This window comes from Aspergillus heteromorphus, assembly GCF_003184545.1.
Source record: "Aspergillus heteromorphus CBS 117.55 chromosome Unknown BO70scaffold_26, whole genome shotgun sequence".
Lineage (NCBI taxonomy): Eukaryota > Fungi > Ascomycota > Eurotiomycetes > Eurotiales > Aspergillaceae > Aspergillus > Aspergillus heteromorphus.
The window spans coordinates 396,262-412,657 of NW_020290431.1; the positions used below are offsets into that span (position 1 = coordinate 396,262).

The following is a 16,396-nucleotide window of genomic DNA, read 5'->3' on the forward strand; positions in this document are numbered from 1 at the left end:
GCGGTCATCAGGGAAGGGCTATCGCGTCCCACGATTTGAGGGGAGGTTTGTATGGTAGACTTACGGTAGTAGTAGGGCTCTGCCCTCCACCCGGTCTGCATCATCCATTTGATTTTGATCCATTCCCATCCACCCCCTATCGACGCGGGGGGAGCGCACGGGCACGAGGGACCGGCCTTGATATGCTCGCCGATCGTTAGAAACCGGTGGAAACGTTTGCTACTTACTTACCTACTGTAAACTTCCTACCAAGGAAGTGGGTTCGATTTGTGTTGTATCTCAGACGGATTACCTCATTTGGGGGGGGGGAGGTTTGGGGGTTTGGGGTTCAATTGTGGTTTTGTTGGGGCTGGGCGGTATCACAAGCGCCATCATTGGGCTGCCTGCCTACATTCAACATCCGATGTGCGGCGTATCACGGCAAAAAGAAATGAACATGTTGATGAAAGCACCAGGGCTGTGAATGTGGGGATCCGGAGGGTTCATTGGCGGTGATCATTATTGTCTTTATTCCTCAAGGGCATCCATGCATCCATGCATCCATGGACACAGTGGAGGAAAAAGAGGAGGAGGAGGAAAGGCAAAGGCCAAGGCGATAAGCCGGTGTGGGAAAGCGCAGGGAACGGGATGGCAACCATACGGGACGGTAAGATAACGGGCCATGGTAACGAAGGGCAGGTGGCCCCGGATCCTCCCGGCGCTGTCCAGAGCGGGCCTGAGGAGAGCCGACCAATCAAGGGGGATGCGCAGGAACATGGGACTGCTTTCGTCGGTAAGAGGAGCGTATGGCGCGGTTGTCTGACAGGGAGTTGGAGATGGTGATAAGAAGGTCACACTCGTATCTCTCCCCCGGTCTTAAAGGAGGTCATCCTCCCCCGGCCTGCATAGGAGGTACTACTACGGAGTATCTCACATACACCAGTCGAACCATACCTTTCACTGCCCTTTCAATAATTACCCCTACTAGGTCGTCCATCTGGCACCGAACGGCCGTGCCGGCTGACAAGACATTCCATTGCTATTCTTACTACTATTATTATTATTGACGGACTGCAACTGCCACTCCTTGCTTTCCCCCCCCCCTCTCCTCTCCTCCTCCTTCTCTCCGTCCCTTTTCCTCCTTCGACCGACTTTTTCTCTCTACTCGAAACCGTCAAGGAACTTTTACAGCATCGTCCCTGATCTCAACCCGGTTCCCTCTTCATCTCCAGGTTCTTGCTCGTCTCGACCGTCGCGCCTCCTTATCAACCCTCCTGCTAGTACGCTGAGTTAGCGCGTCGCATCGCATCTGCCCTGCATACTCGCTCCAGCGCTGCGTCTGCACAGCTGTCCCAAGTCCCCCAACCACGATCTGCTCTTGACCTCTGACAGTGCGCCGTGAGTATAATCTAGAATCCTTGGCTTCCATATACTTTCTTTGTTCCTGTTCTTGCTTCGTCCTCCCCTCTGCTATACTAGTTATAGTTATTGTGGGACGTTAGTCATCGCTTCCATTGTTCCGTCGCATTGCTTGATTGGCGGATGGCCCTCTGACTCATGTGATAACAGATTAGCCACCCTCAGGCCCCAATAATCAGACCCTCGCCCCTTCTCGACCGCTCCTCGATTGCAATCATGGCTTTCATGAACTCCACCTCCAGCATTGCCATGGCCCTTGCTGGCAAGACGGCCTCGGTCGATATCCCCAAGCCTCGTGCCGGTTTCCCCTTGGGCGCCTGCGATTCCGCCCGCCCTGGACTCCCGGCCATGTTGCCGACTCCGCCCAACTCCATATCCCCCACTCTGCCTCCGCAGGCGTTCAGACGACAGGACGCTAGTCATCCTGAATACTCCCCGCTTGCCTCTTCGCATGTGGAGTCCGACGTCGACCTGGGAGATCTCGCGGATCATGCGGATCATGCGGATCACCCGAACGGCGCCCCTGCCGCCCATGACCTGGATAGCACCGGGGCTATCACGCCAGGCATGCTGGCCAAACACCATCTTCCGGAGGTCATGCTCCAGCATGGTCCTCTGGCGATTCGCCACCTCATGGGCTATCTGACAACCTCCGTCCCCGGCTTCTCGGGGATCCCCCCTGCCAGGGCGCGCAGGTTGGTCGTGGCTGCGCTGGAGGGTCGAGGGAGCGACGATAAGAGTGGCAGTCGCCTAGGCGACGTCGTCTTCGAGAAAGTCGGTTGGGGTCGTTGGGATGCTCGTCGTCGCGGGGAGCCTTCGCGGGATGCGCCACAGCATCTCAACGTGTCGCCACCCTCCAGCATCTCCAACTCCTTCCCTCAGCGAGGTGTGCAAATCCCCACCAAGCGAGCGAGCGTACAGCCCTACGGCAGTAGCGTGACGGGTGATTCCGCGGTCTTCTCGTACTCAGAGGACTATGGTGGGCGTGATATCAGTATGCTGGAACACGAGGCAGACAAAATGTCCCTCGATGGGAATGAGCGCGAGTATTGCTCGTCGTCCGAGGCCCCGGATGACGAGATGCAGGATGACGAGATGGGCGAAGAAGATGTCACGGATGAGGAAGACTGGGCGCAGATAGGCGCTGCGGCGCTACGAGCGCGATCTCTGAACGCCACGGGTGGCTTTGTACATGGGGCACTTAACTCACCACAGCTTCGTGGCGGAGGCCCCGCTCCATCCTCGCTGGCAAAATCGGCGCCGCGCCGAATGCCCGTTCAACAACGTGGGTTTACCCTCCCGGAAGGCGTCATGGGCGACCGGGAGGAGCGTGCCGCGGTTGAGGCTCTCTTACGACTTGGTTCAATGTGATGTTCTATACCATGGGCAGGCGTTTTCTCAAGGACAGTGGATATTGATTTCCCGTCACGCTTGCATTTCCCTTTCCTGTTTATGAACTTTGAGGCTGGCCCCGATTCTGATACATATTTTTTACGTTCTGATACGAATAATTCTTCGAAAGAGTTACTACCACCACAACCAGCTTGCTGGACTGGACAACCTGACCGATTCGACTGGATCGACGGCACTGGCATGACGATGCATTGGGTTTGGCTTCTCACGTGGGATCGGGGCTTCGGCGTTGTTATTTTTCACCTTCGTCTCAACAACATCCTGGTGGCTTGTCGGCCTTTAATGGCGTTTACTTATTGGGCATGCTGGGGGCTTGTGGCTTCAACACTTACTGCCACCACCACACACACACACACACTCACACTCACACTGATGACTTCCTATCCTACTCCTACTACCCCTACTCCACTACTACCACTTACTCTCCATTCTTGCATAACTTATTGGGATTTGGTCGTTACATGAAGTGACGACGACAATGGACTACTTTATCCGCCCGATATTGTTCATATCATGTGATTTTTGACGGGCTCAGAAATCAACTGCTGCTTGCTCTGCTCTTGGCCCAGCTCATCAGCTGTGGCTTGTGAATATCTTATCCTACATAGAGACATCTATCTGTTAATCAACTTACTCTCACTCTGTACTATGGTTTCGGTCATGGTTGGAGATACATACACTGCTTTTTTTTTAATGTAGAAAGTTAGTAGAAAGTGGAGAAAAGATGATGCTCAATCCTCAGGTCATTCATTGTTTTAATCTACTTATAAAACCTTCAGTGGCTCTACGTTCAATCATGTCATTCTCGGCCCAATCGTATGTACTATTCTGATTCGATTCACGAACATACGTATACTTCTTGTTAATATAGACAGCATGAAGCATAGCTATAGTGCCCATACTCATATCCATACCCATACCCATGAGGAACTAACTAATCATAATCACATAACCGTACAAAGCAAACGCCAGACCAGACAAGACCAGACCAGACCAGACCCAATACAATACAAAACAAAACACAAATCCAACCCGATTGAATAAAAACACCATAGTCCAAACCAAACCAACCCTCCTCCCTTGTCCCTCTTCCAATCCAAACCAAGCCTGTCCCCCCAGAGAAAACACCCATAAGACAAAATCCAACTTCCTAACCAGCCAACCATCCTTTTACCCATTATCCATATACCCATACAACCATGACCCATAAACGATATAACCCCACCAGCACTGCAAGCCACCCTATCCCGATCCAGTTTAAGTCATGCATAGGAAAACAAACGCCTCCTCCCTCACACTCCAATCCAACCTAAACATATCTTCCCACCAAACCAACCCATCCATATACCCAATACCCAATACCCAATACCCAATTCCTCAATCATCATGAACCTCATTAATCCTCCTCCACACCTCGGCCTCCACCTCGCCGAGCTTCCTCCCCGCAGTGCGCAACCACCCCATCGCGCCCGCCACGAACCCATCCCCCTCACCTAGATCAACCCGTCCCTCGGGCCCGGGCTCGTAATGTAGAGGGAGCGCCGAGGAGCTGCTGGCCATTGTGGCTGTTGCGGCCGTGGGAGGCTGGTAGAGGGAGGCGTACGGGGTTGTCGTTGCGTTTGGGGTGGGTTGGGTTGTTTGGGCGTTGGCGGGGGTGTAATTGTAGTTGTGGCTGTAGCTGGAGTTGGGGTTGGAGGTGGAGGTGGAGGTGGAGGTGGGATTGGGGTTGTAGCTGTAGGATGAGGGTCTTGGGGCTGGGGCTGGGGCTGGGGCTGGGGTGATGGTTGCGGCTGCGGGGCGGTTGCGGTGGCGGTGGGTGCTGGGGAGGAGGTGTTGGTGGTGGTTGTGGTAGTGGGTGTTTCGCCTGCTTTGGGAGGTGGAGGGATGGATGACGACAATGATGATGATGGTGAGGTGTTGGTGGTTGTGGTGGGTTGGGGGACTGGGACTGGGATGGCGCCGGGTTGGGGTGGTGGTGGTGATGAGGCTGCGGTTGCGGTTGCGGTGGGTGGAGGGTCGGGGATGGCTGCTGTTGCGGAGGTGGTTGTGGTTGTGCTTGTGGGAGGAGGGAGGGTGGATGGGTCGGTCGGTGCGGCGGTTTGTATAGGCATTGAGGGCGTGTCGCTGGGTTGGGCGGTGGCGTAGATGGGAGAGTAGGCTGGAGCGGTTGCAGTAGCTGAGGTGGTTGCTGGTTCGCTTTGGGGGGCAGCTGTGTCTGATAGTGTTGGGCTGGAGGTGCGGGGAGTAATCCCGTCGGGAGAGGAGGTGCTTGTCATTTTGGATGTGAGTGAGTGAGTGGTTAAATAGATAGCTTGAGTTGAATGGACGGAGGTAGCAGGAGCTCTCGCGGAGACAATAGGTAGCGGAAGCTACGTCATGGGATATAGTAACACGTGACCACGACCAAAAGGTCAGGTGATGGGATCCACTTCCGGCGCTGCCAGAGTTTTCATTACGAGAGTCTACGGGACCAAGAGCTACAAGAGCTAGAAGACCCAAGGCACGACATACTGGATTTTGATACCAAGATAAAGGAAGTACAGTGGAGAAAAAAAAAAAGGAATAAGCTTGCAGGCAGTAAAGTACAACTGGTACAAGAGGAAATATCACACGATTCTATGCTCAAGATTATCGATATCGCTCTTGAAGCATATTTCTATCATCCTCCGCACCATCCAGCACCTGATAGTTATACCAGGCACTAGCAACCCCATCCCCGGATATCATGTCATACTGTTAAGAAACAGTCTATTTGAACTTCTTGCCGAAGAGGATGAGCTGGACCTGGTCGTAGATAGACAGGACACCAGCACCGGCAACACCACGGAGGATGTTAGCACCGGCACCCTTGAAGAGAGACTTGGTACCCTCAGCGGCGACGATCTTGCGGAAAGCGTCCAGGGAAGAGCTGTACTTGACGGCCTCACCGGAGGTCATCATCATACGACGACGGATGGTGTCCAGAGGGTAAGAAGCGATACCGGCACCGGTGGTGACGGTCCAGCCGAGCAGGAAGGAGGCAAGGAAGTTACCCTCGAGGGAGCCGACGAGGACAACGGGCTTGAGGGAGTCGTACATGCCGAAGTACAGACCACGGTAGACAACAATACCAGCGACGGAGGGACCGAAACCACGGTAGAGACCGGCAATACCGTCGGAAGCGAGGGTCTTCTTGTAGACGTCAACGAGACCGTTGAACTGGCGCTCACCAGTGCCCTTGGCGGACTTGGCGTCGTTGGCGAGACGGGTACGGGCGTAGTCGAGGGAGTAGACGAAGAGGAGGGAAGTGGCACCAGCAGCCTGAATGGTTTGTTAGTGATCGGTTCGATCGCAGATTGAGCGAGGGGATACATACACCACCGGAGGCAAGGTTACCCATCATCCACTTGGCGTATCCATCACGGTCCTTCTTGTAGGAGAACATGGACTTGTAGGTGTCACGGAAGGCAAAGTTGAGAGCCTGGGTGGGGAAGTAACGGATGACGTTGGCAGTGTTACCTCTCCACAGGGAGACGACACCCTCAGCGGCGGCGGTACGACGGAAGCAGTCGGCGATACCGTTGTACTTGCGGTCGAGACGACCGGCGCGGAGCATCTCATCCTGAACGCGATCGTATTAGCACGTGTCTTGGCCCGTTGTCGTGCCCGGACTGTCCGGCCCGAAAAAATTTTGCGATCGACAATTTTCACGCAGGGCGGCATGAAATATGCAATTGTCGATCGAGAACATTTCGTGCGGCCAGTGCAGGCGATGGTATTGATGGGATTAACCAACCTGGTTCTGGATGAGGAGCTTGATACGCTCGATGGGGGCAGCAGCAGTCTTGGAGACAGCGGCGGAGACACCACCCACTATAATAAGCAGTTAGTACCTATTCACGAGCAGTGCTCAATCATTCTTGGTGCCCCTTTGATGACGATCGATCGATGGTGATGGGAGAGACCGATCAATCGGGGCGAGACGGGATGGACATACTCAGGAAGTCGACGACGAAGCCCTGTAGTGAAAATTTTTCATTAGCAAGCTATTCCTCCGGCGACGGCTATCCACGCGCCCAGACCATCGAACTATTGCCTCCTGAGGGACCATAGTCCTCGACCCTGGCTATCGAGCTTCATTTCGAGCTCAATTCCTCAAGAGCGCAACATCCGACCGTCCGGACACGTCTGGAGGAAGACAATGGCAACTTACGGGCATGCCGAAGACCGACTTGTCGGCCTGGTTAACGTCACCCTTGGCCATTTTTGCGGCTGTGATGAACGAAAACTAAAAGAATGAAAGAGAGGAGATGGGGAGTAGTGCCAAACAAACAGACACTGCAAAAGGGATGGGGAGGAGGAAGAGAAGAGGGAAGGGAGGGAGGGAAGAAAAAATAGCGAGCGAAGGGCTCTTGTAAGCGGGAAGAAGCGAGCGGAGACGCTAGCACGCTCTTGGGTTTTTCGCTGGCCTGAATTCGCAGTGGCAGCGGCGCGCGATGGGCGGCCGGGCGACTTGGGGCCGGTCGGATTGGTTGGCCGGCGACGGAGTAGGGAGGTCCTTCGCCCATTGCAGGAGGCGCGGAGTGAAAAAGAAAAAACAAAAAAAAAAAAAAAAAAAACTGGGCCCGGCGCTAACACTGGCCCAGGCAACGAGAGCCGATATCTCCCGATCGCGCCAGTAACCGTCCCGACCGCTGGCATTATTGGGAATCGCCCTCCATGCAACTGCATTCAGGTGAGCGATTTCTGGAGGATGCGCTCGACGATGCGATTATCCATCCATCTTGTCTTGACCCTAATATAATAATTCGTATGTTATGGTAGGCAGAGTGATACTGGGAAGGCCATAGCTTCAAGGGTCAGTACTACTTCAATCCTCTGCCCGGCCCTGTCCGGCCCCTGTCGAATACCAGACGGTTCTCCGTAACAAGCAAGTCACCGTCCGCTCGGTCCTTTGCTTATTTACTTACAACCAGAGGCCTGAACTTTCTCCGTATTTCCCTTCCCGCCTGCCTGGTAAAGTATTATTTCCTCCCATTTCCCCGTCCACGCCCACTCCTGACCGAACCAACGTTTGGACTTTGGAGAGAGTCCACATGGGGAACCTCCCTCCCTCCCTGCCTCCCTCGCTGCCTTTCAGTTCCAGCCTCTCTGGTCCCGAGGTATCCGATGGCAAATGTTCCCTTCCCCCCTTTGGTTCGGTGCCAAAACCATGTTTTTCCCTGCCAAGGATAGCACAATGGCAAGGGGAGAGAGACAGAAAATTTTTGCTTTCCTGCAGATATGTACTATGTATGTATGTGTGTGTACTCCGTACGATCCTTACTCAGCCGGTCCATCGTCTGCAATAAGTCGGCATGGGTATCTGGATTCTGCCCTTCTTCCGCGCCACCGGAAGTGATTCTGTGCGTGCACCACCGTCTTTCGGCTGACATGCCGCGATTTCCCCGTCTTCTGCTCCGAGCGGTACGGATGGAAGGGGGGAGGGGGAAGGGAATCTATCTATCTAGGTAGTCGCCGGTAATAATGCAGGGCTTCTCATAGGCTCTTGTCTTGGGCTTACAAGTCAAAGATAAGTCCCGGGTTGGAGTCGACTCTTCACCACCGAGTTCGAGTCCAGCGCACGGAGTATCTGTAGTCTGTAAGTAGACTGTAGATAGACAGATGCAAACTCATCATTATTCCCTCGGCCAATCCACGGTCTACAGTCCAGGTGCTGGAGAACTGAGCAGATCTCCCCAACCAGACACGTAATCAACATGACACTCCCATTGCTCCCTAACTACCCCTAATAGCCTCCTCTGTCCTTCCTCTATCTACTCCATCCATCGGACCTGTATCTATACTATCCCTGAGGCTTCAAGTATGCGTCCGAAGACGACACGAGACCAGTTCGAGATTTACCCAAACAGGCCTTGTCCCAGCGGGACCCACCGGCCCCCCCTCCCAAAGGCGACTAGTTCCATTTGCTTCCCGACCCTCTTTTCGCCGCTCGCCTCCTTTGTCGACGGGGCAGGCAAAACTGACAAACTGTTCTTTCCCTTCGGGACCCACCATCTAAATATGGGGGGGGAGGTTGGTTCTTTGTCTGAGGTATATCACTTGGGTTGCTGTCAAGGGAAAAATATGTAAAAAAAAAAAAAAAAAAAAAAAGGGTCGGCATCTTTGATCGGTATGTATAGGTGATATTTAGAGCAGCCAGAGGGTGTGATGTTTTTTTAGCTAGCTTGTGTTCTTATTGAACTAGTGCTTGCTTGTTCATGCTCGAAGAATTTGAGTATGATTTCACAGATTATATCAGCATTTGGAAAATCCAGAAAATGTATACTCGTCCTTCAAAATTGGAACATGGTGCTTGAGATAGTGTTTTCCTTGCTAGATTCAGTGTTTTTATTTACACTCTTGGTGCGGGTTTTAGGCATTGGAAACCCTGGTTGGTGGAAGGTAGATAAAGTAAGTAGGTTGGGGCTATCTAGACGTCTACAAACGGTGAAAGAGAAACAGGTATAAATAGAAAACAACACAAAGGAGTATCCTGATTGGCTAAGCAGGTGCAACAGCATTTTCAACAGTGCATGGGATACGTAAACAAGACTCTCTTATGTACAAATGCATGTCTATATTATGCAGATCGGGTAAATATATATCGCAAACTTTTGAATAAATGGTAGAAGAATAGACAGCATTTGATATTGACACGCCCTATCATAAACAATTAAACCCTGAACGTCCCAGATGCATGTGCTGTAAGTCATGAACTAGAAAAAGCACACGCTCAGTGCTTCTTGGACCTCTTTCTCTTCTTCTTCTTGGGCTCGCCGTCACGGATGTCAACATCGCCAGCTTCGGCACTCTTCGCCGGTGCAGGCGCATCTGGGCTTTCCAGAGGAATTGCGGGTCCTTCTTCATCACCGAAAGTATCCTTGCGCCATTGCCTTAGACGGGCCTTCTTGCCCAGCCTCTTCTGATCCCGCTGCTTCTTCTCGGCTTCACGGAACGAAGCAAGCTTCTTCAGGCCGGCAAACTGGTTCAGGTGGGTGTCGTCGGCCATGAGGATATCCCGGGCTGTCAGACCGAAACTCTGAGGCGATGTTTCGCGGTAACGGAATCCGCTAGCGTTCTTCCTGGTCGCACCGGGAAGAAGGCTGATGTCAAGATCCAGGTTGCGGTCCACGGCCTCCTCGATACGAAGTCGGTCTTTGCGGGATTCGCGCTTCAGGTCTCGTCTCTCCTGGGCCTTGCTCTTCTTGTTGCCGCTCTCTTCATCGTCCTCCATCTCGACATCAGACCCATCCAATGCAAGCTTCTCGTCGTCGTCATCGACGAAATCGGGCACAAGGTCTTTGATGTCGATGTCGTCGTCCCACGTGGGCTTCTTGGGACGCTTCTTCTTGCTTCCAGACTCGTCGCCACTCCCTTCCCTGCCGTCCTCCGCATAGTAGTCTTCGCCGAAACGCTTGTGCATCTCTTCTTCCCAGTTCTTGTCATCCCAGGCGGCGTCCAAAAACCCAACCCAATCATCATCAGTCATCTTGGATGCACGGATACCGGCAACCTCTTTGATCTGGTTGATCTTTTGTTGGAGCTCCTCCATCTTCAGCTTGCGAAGGCGGTTCTTCTCGATTTCACGCTGCTTCTTCTCGTCGTCCTTCTGCTGCTGCTCTGCATCTCTGCGCTTCTTCCTGCTGCTCTTTTCATCTCTGCGAACCGACTGCTTGTTGGTCATGCCACGAGAGTGAGTAATCAGGGCTGCGTTCATTTTGCTGGGATCCTCAAAGCGGAAGTTGTACGCCTCCTCGAAGACCTCTGCTCGCTGATCTTCATCCTCGTCGTCAGACTCAAAAGGCTGCAGTTCGGATCTGCCGGCAGGAATCCATGCTCTTGAGGACATGAAGTTTGAAAGGAAAGTCTCTGGGTCTTTGTCCGCATTCTCCACATTGAGGTCCACCTTGGCTGGTGGAAGAGGCTCAGGTGCAGACTTGGCGACAAGGAAGTCATCCTCGTCATCCTCGTCAGCCGATGCGTTGGCAGCATGCATCTCCCTCACCACCGCATTCTTCAGTTCTTCCTGCTCCTGAGCATAGGTCCTAGGCGTCTCCTCCTCTGCCAGGTTGGCACCGCTTAACAGGTTCTCGCGATGGTAATCGTGAAGGGTCATGGGCTTGTGCTTCTTTTCTTTGTTCTCCGCGGTCGCTTCCTCGTCGACTGGGGTGTAGAAGGTGGCATTGTTGTCGTAAACGCGGGGGTCTTTCGATCGGATAGCTTTCAAGGTCGCCATGATCTCAGCATCCATGGCCGTAGTGGCCAATTCACCATCCTCGTCTTCCTCCTCCGAAGTTGAGTCGTCCGAGTCACCAGACTCGTCATCGCGATCATGGCGCTTTCCGAGCGACGACTTGCCGAATTTCGATTCTACTGCAGGATCCCGGGCGATTAGTTTTTCTTCTTTTGTTCAATATGATACACAATCCTGTGAACTTACACTGCTGCTTCTCTTCCCGCTTCTTGTTGTATTCAAAGCGACGCGCATAGTCCTCGTTGATCTTGAATGTAACGTCCTCATTGGTGATAGGGACTCCGCCAGAGTCATCTCCCGAGTCACTAGAGCTATCGTCGTCGAGCAACTTGCGCGACCGCTTGGCAGGGGGCTCCATGTTCGAGACAAAAGAGCACGGCCGGAATAAATGGTCTGGAAGTGGTGAACTGGGGCAGTGTTGAACCGTCGACAAATGCGCCTCCAAAAGGAAAATGGCGGTTGCCGGCAGAAAAAAAATATCGCCGGCCCTCACCGCCCGGCAGGGCTGCTCACCAGGTGCCTGAGAATCCAGGCTGCAGGGCAAATCACTGACGTAGCCAATTAAATCATGCGCGGGCCTGTATCCGCCGATGGGTCGAGCACCTGCAAGAGGCGCTCTGCCTCCTAAGCTCCCTCCACTGCGCCATGCTCTCCTCTCACCCTCCCCCATATCCCTGATTCAGTCGGATGCCCCGTGTTTATCCTTATTTTTACACCTGTCCCGGGGCCCCCTTCTCGTCTTCCCTCGTCGCTTTCTTTGTTCGCATCAAGTGTATGGCTGGAGACATACACTAGATGTCGACCCAGCCGCAGATCCCATTACCCCAGGTCGGGAAGCTCGTCAGCGTCGTGTGAGTCCCTCGAAGCAGCCCCCAGCGTTCGCTTTGGCAGAGCGTCACCCCCTAACTTTTCCGATAAAGTCCAGTTGGCCTAAAGGAGGCCGCTCTCGACTCGCCCACATTCCGTGCCACCACCCTTCACTTCTCCGACCAGATCGAGTTCCTTGAAAGATGGCTCGACGGCTACGCGAAGGCTGCGTCGAAGCTCTCCGCGGAGCTTGCGGCCATGGAAGGCGCCGTGAGCGTGTTTCTATCCTACTCCACGAACCCCCTGCTGGTCTCGGAAGCCGCTCTTGACCATGATTACACTCTACAGTCGATGAGGAGGTGCGGTGATAGCACTAGGGATATGTGGAATGGCCTGGTGTCTACAATCAAAAAGATGGAATCCTCTGTCTCTGAACCTATCCGCGTTTTCATACAGGAAGACCTGCGTAATTTCAAGGTACGCAGTCGGGTTGCCCCTTAAACTTATGACGGCATGTAGCTTACCCCGCTAAAGGAGACCCGCCGCATCCTCGACCATACGCAAAAACAGCACGACTACCTACTAGCTAGGTATTCGTCACAATCAAAATCGAAGGAGCCTTCTTCCCTACGGGAGGATGCGTTTCAACTACATGAAGCACGTAAAGCTTACCTCAAAGCGTCCATGGACTATTCCGTCCAGGCCCCCCAACTTCGGAATGCACTTGACAGGCTGTTGGTTCGGGTTTCATACGATCAATGGCGAGAACTTAAGCTGTTCCATAACAGTAATGGCAATTCGTTTACGAAATGGGGTCAAGAGATGGACCGCATTAAGGGCTGGGTGCATGAAATGGAAGGAAGTGAGAGGTCATCCAAGCGGGAGCTCTTGTCTTCCAGAAAGCAGATCGAGGATGCTGCAGAAGCCGCAGCTCGCCCATCTCGCGAGCTGGACGACTACTCCATCTCCACTGTCCCTTACGTCGGCTCTCGTCCCCTGTCCACAACCAGCATGACAAAGGAGGCTAGGCCTGAGAAACAAGGATGGGTTTTCCTCCGAACTCTTTCTGGAAAACCTACTCGGACTGTCTGGGTGAGACGCTGGGCTTTCCTCAAATATGGCATCTTCGGCTGTCTCGTCCAGGGTTCCCGGACGGGCGGTGTTGAAGAGAGCGAAAGAATAGGCGTCTTACTCTGTAGTGTTCGGCCAGCGTTTCAAGAGGAGCGAAGGTTTTGCTTCGAGGTCAAAACCAAAAGCAACACCATCGTGCTCCAGGCTGAGACGCAGAAAGAGCTTATGGATTGGATTGCTGCGTTTGAGGTTGCCAAACGAAAGGCCTTGGAGAGCCCATCGAGCACCGATCTTTCAGTGTCTGGCAAGGCACCAGTTCAGGACCCGGCTTTCGCTATCTCGCAACCCCCGGCACCTGAATTCGCTGCTGACCCTTCCGAATCACTTACACCCCGTGCGGGCGATGACCAAGGCTCCTCAGATCGCACTGGAATGCTTGCTCTTCCAGAAAGAGACCCCTCTGCACTCAGGAACAGCAGTGATTTCAGCACTTATAGGAGGCTGACGAACCTGGATTCCGATAGCCCTGCGCGCGAACACGCATCTCGTATTATGCAGAAGCTGGATCTTCACCGCAAATCAAACAATGCAGTACCGCCGTCTACCTCGTTACCCGGAGTGGGGGGCGGCATAGCGAGCCTTATCTCTGCTAGTCATAGTGCTCTTGGGCCCGGCAGCCCCCCTATGCCCCTCGATCCCGATGGGAATCGGACCCGTAGCTCGACTCTTGAATCCCCATCCACCCTTGCGCCATTGACTCTCGCGAACCCTCCTGCCCCCACCAGTATGAGCAAGGCAGCTGTGATCGTGAGCAATGAAAGAGGCATTGGATTGGGCCAAGCAGATAGAACGGGAGGAATGCCCAGTGGCATGATGGCAAATCTATGGGGAAGCTCTAACTGGGGCTTCATGAATAGGTTTGAACGTGAACGCATGGGTTTGCCTGGGGATCAGGACTCGGGCGCCTCGTCGTCGCCAGCAAACGACCCATCGAAACAATTTTTGACGGCGCAAGCTGATACGTCCAGTGGGCCTGCAGGGACTAGGCCGCAGAAGTCTGGGCCGCCTGGGCCACGTCACAGGCAGACGGTGAGTCTTGACGGAGACTCGTCGAAAGTGCAGCAGGCACTGCAGAGTGCCATGCACGAATACCCCAGTTACTACCCGCAGCAACTCAAGATTCAAGACGCACAGTTCCGGCTGCTGTTTCCTGACGTTAAACGGGAAGAGCCTTTGGTTATGGTATTTCGGGCTACCTGGAGCCCCAATGATCAACAAGACTTTCCTGGGAGGGCTTACGTTACCACTCAGAACATCTATTTCTACAGTCACTACTTTGGGCTGGTACTCACTACAAGCATCTCATTGGAGAGCATCAAAGAAGTCACTGCTGCCCCTGGAAGGGACTGCGATTTTCTATACCTACATATGATCCCGCCTCCCGGCGAAGATACTCCTGGCCGCGGAACTGTGAAGACATTCCTTGAGCCACTAAGGCTTCTCCAGCGGCGACTCAATTTCCTAATTCACAATTGCACCGCTGCCGAACCCCTGGGGCTGGATGCGACCTTCAAGACGTTGCACAGAATGGAGTCGGAAGCATTAACCCGAACTCCTAGCCTGGACAGCTGGGAGGACGTGGCCGCCGGAGATGACAAGCTTGATGGTGCAGAGAGTGCCACAGAAGCCCCGGTTACTAAAGAAGGGCCCTCCATCTACATCGATAATGATTTGGACATGCACAAGAAGAATGGTAGCAGCAAGGATACTCCCAAGTTCAGGCTACCAACGCAACCAGTCCAGTATGTCCCCCAAGGCAACCTTCATCTGGCAGCAGAGAAGGTGTTCGATATTAGTCCCAAAGCAGTCTTCCATATCCTCTTCGGAGACAAGAGTGCGGTTTGGCAGCTCCTCCTACATCAACGAAGAGCAAAGGGTAAGTCACAGCATCAGATCTAAGAGGCGTGTGCTAATAACCTCAAGACATCAAACAAGAACCTTGGGTTAGACACGAGTCCAATCATCTCCGACGGGACTTCCACTACCAGATTGAAACGGCAGATATGCTTGGTATGTGCTACCGTCCTCCTTTTAGTGATGGCTTAGTGCTCACCAACTCCATCTAGGACGCATTCATACCAAGGAGATCTCGGATTACCAGATGATCGATGTCCTTAATGACCACCTATGCTATGTGATAACGGACAAACGGACACCTTGGCATCTCCCATTCAAACGGTCGTTTAGGCTGGTCAGCAAGGTCGTCATCACCTTTGTCGCGAAGGGCAAGAGCAAGCTTTCTATCTACACTAAAGTGGAGTGGTTGTGGTCTCCCTACGGCCTTCAAAGTGAGTATCCTAGCAACCCCATTACACACCGATAATCGCTAAGACTTTCCAGGCGTCATTGATGAAAGTGCAACCAGCGACCTGGAGCAAGACGCTTTGGATCTCCTTGATCTTGTTGGTGACCAGGTTCGCAGACTAGGCGTGCATAGTCGAACCAAGAAGGCCATAACGATTTTCGGACACATCGGACGTCAGAATTTCGCTTCGCAATTCTCGCCCCAGGGGAATCTGCAACTGGAAGGGCGCAAGCCTCGGGTCCAGAGGGCCCTGATACAGCTTCTGTTTGAGACGCTTGTGTCTTTCCTGGAGACCTTTGTTTCGGACCTGATGATGTGGACGTTCGCCTTCTTACGCTGGGTATGGAAGACCTTCAGTGCAAACAAGGTCATTCTCGTCCTGTTATTATCGAGTATCTTCATCAACGGGTTCTATTCATCACGCGATGCCTATGGGTGGTGGTATGAAAGGAACGTCGAGAACTTCATGGCCCGCATCGGGGTTGGTCCGGACAATGTCATGAGCAAGGCTATCTATATGAGAGATATCGACGATGCGATCGCGAACTCAACTATCGGACGCGGAAGCGGGAACGTGAGCGACTGCTTCGCGACATTCCACCAACAGACGGTGCGCAACCCCGATAACACAATATCTGTTGGAACGCCCGGTTTCCGGGACTCGATGACCCGGAGCGCGGCGCGGAGGATTCAACAGACTCGCGAACGGCTGGGTTCGTACCGCCACAACCTCCTGGTCGCACTTCGCGTGGTGAACAGCATCGAGAAAGAAGTGATCGAGAATGAATGGGAGCGCTGGCTGCGACAGGAGTTGCGCCGTTGCCGTCAAGTCGAGATCCTCCTCGGCAAAGACGGGGAAAATGAAGACGTCGATGTGGAGGTGGACCGCACGGGTCAAAAAGTGTTCGCTGAACTCACCGACGATGTTCAGCAGTGGTATGAAATGTATTGCACCAGTTGTCAGGCGGAACGGGCACAGCTCGACGAGCGTGCTTCCGGTGGTTTGTAATCAGCGTTCAACACCTGGCGGAGGACGGATGCATTGCACGGCTGTTTTGTCTGTCCTG

General features: G+C 53.4%; 5 protein-coding genes across 5 annotated transcripts; 2 read left to right on the forward strand and 3 right to left on the reverse strand.

Moving 5' to 3' along the window:
* Window positions 1-534: 534 nt before the first annotated feature.
* On the forward strand, window positions 535-2,769 carry BO70DRAFT_355208 (uncharacterized protein; the record flags this gene model as incomplete). Its single annotated transcript, XM_025541896.1, has 5 exons — window positions 535-772; window positions 1,159-1,259; window positions 1,372-1,377; window positions 1,465-1,476; window positions 1,549-2,769. 5 exons carry the CDS (start codon window positions 535-537, stop codon window positions 2,767-2,769), a joined length of 1,578 nt encoding a protein of 525 aa, XP_025396486.1.
* Window positions 2,770-4,188: 1,419 nt separating this feature from the next.
* BO70DRAFT_399264 (uncharacterized protein) lies at window positions 4,189-5,087 on the reverse strand (the record flags this gene model as incomplete). Its single annotated transcript, XM_025546853.1, has 2 exons — window positions 4,189-4,630; window positions 4,708-5,087. 2 exons carry the CDS (start codon window positions 5,085-5,087, stop codon window positions 4,189-4,191), a joined length of 822 nt encoding a protein of 273 aa, XP_025396487.1.
* Window positions 5,088-5,229: 142 nt separating this feature from the next.
* Window positions 5,230-7,108, reverse strand: BO70DRAFT_364920 (putative mitochondrial ADP,ATP carrier protein (Ant)). The gene is made up of 5 exons (XM_025543933.1): window positions 7,004-7,108; window positions 6,788-6,809; window positions 6,587-6,663; window positions 6,167-6,412; window positions 5,230-6,111 (listed from the first exon to the last, which is right to left on the reverse strand). Exons 1-5 carry the CDS (start codon window positions 7,052-7,054, stop codon window positions 5,560-5,562), a joined length of 948 nt encoding a protein of 315 aa, XP_025396488.1. The 5' UTR covers window positions 7,055-7,108; the 3' UTR covers window positions 5,230-5,559.
* Window positions 7,109-9,268: 2,160 nt separating this feature from the next.
* On the reverse strand, window positions 9,269-11,510 carry BO70DRAFT_320739 (KRI1 family protein). Its single transcript, XM_025540489.1, has 2 exons — window positions 11,273-11,510; window positions 9,269-11,205 (listed from the first exon to the last, which is right to left on the reverse strand). Exons 1-2 carry the CDS (start codon window positions 11,442-11,444, stop codon window positions 9,566-9,568), a joined length of 1,812 nt encoding a protein of 603 aa, XP_025396489.1. The 5' UTR covers window positions 11,445-11,510; the 3' UTR covers window positions 9,269-9,565.
* Window positions 11,511-11,881: 371 nt separating this feature from the next.
* BO70DRAFT_297797 (putative transcription factor SipA3) lies at window positions 11,882-16,338 on the forward strand (the record flags this gene model as incomplete). Its single annotated transcript, XM_025539583.1, has 6 exons — window positions 11,882-11,937; window positions 12,007-12,370; window positions 12,431-14,900; window positions 14,948-15,034; window positions 15,091-15,312; window positions 15,365-16,338. 6 exons carry the CDS (start codon window positions 11,882-11,884, stop codon window positions 16,336-16,338), a joined length of 4,173 nt encoding a protein of 1,390 aa, XP_025396490.1.
* Window positions 16,339-16,396: the final 58 nt, after the last annotated feature.

Coding starts and splice junctions, on each gene's coding strand:
- BO70DRAFT_364920 (XM_025543933.1), bottom strand. CDS start 7,054: ATGGCCAAGGGTGACGTTAACCAGGCCGACAAGTCGGTCTTCGGCATG. Junction 6,810..7,003: donor AGTCGGTCTTCGGCATGCCC/GTAAGTTGCCAT, acceptor TTTTCACTACAG/GGCTTCGTCGTCGACTTCCT. Junction 6,664..6,787: donor CTTCGTCGTCGACTTCCTGA/GTATGTCCATCC, acceptor TGCTTATTATAG/TGGGTGGTGTCTCCGCCGCT.
- BO70DRAFT_320739 (XM_025540489.1), bottom strand. CDS start 11,444: ATGGAGCCCCCTGCCAAGCGGTCGCGCAAGTTGCTCGACGACGATAGC. Junction 11,206..11,272: donor GCGGGAAGAGAAGCAGCAGT/GTAAGTTCACAG, acceptor GGGATCCTGCAG/TAGAATCGAAATTCGGCAAG.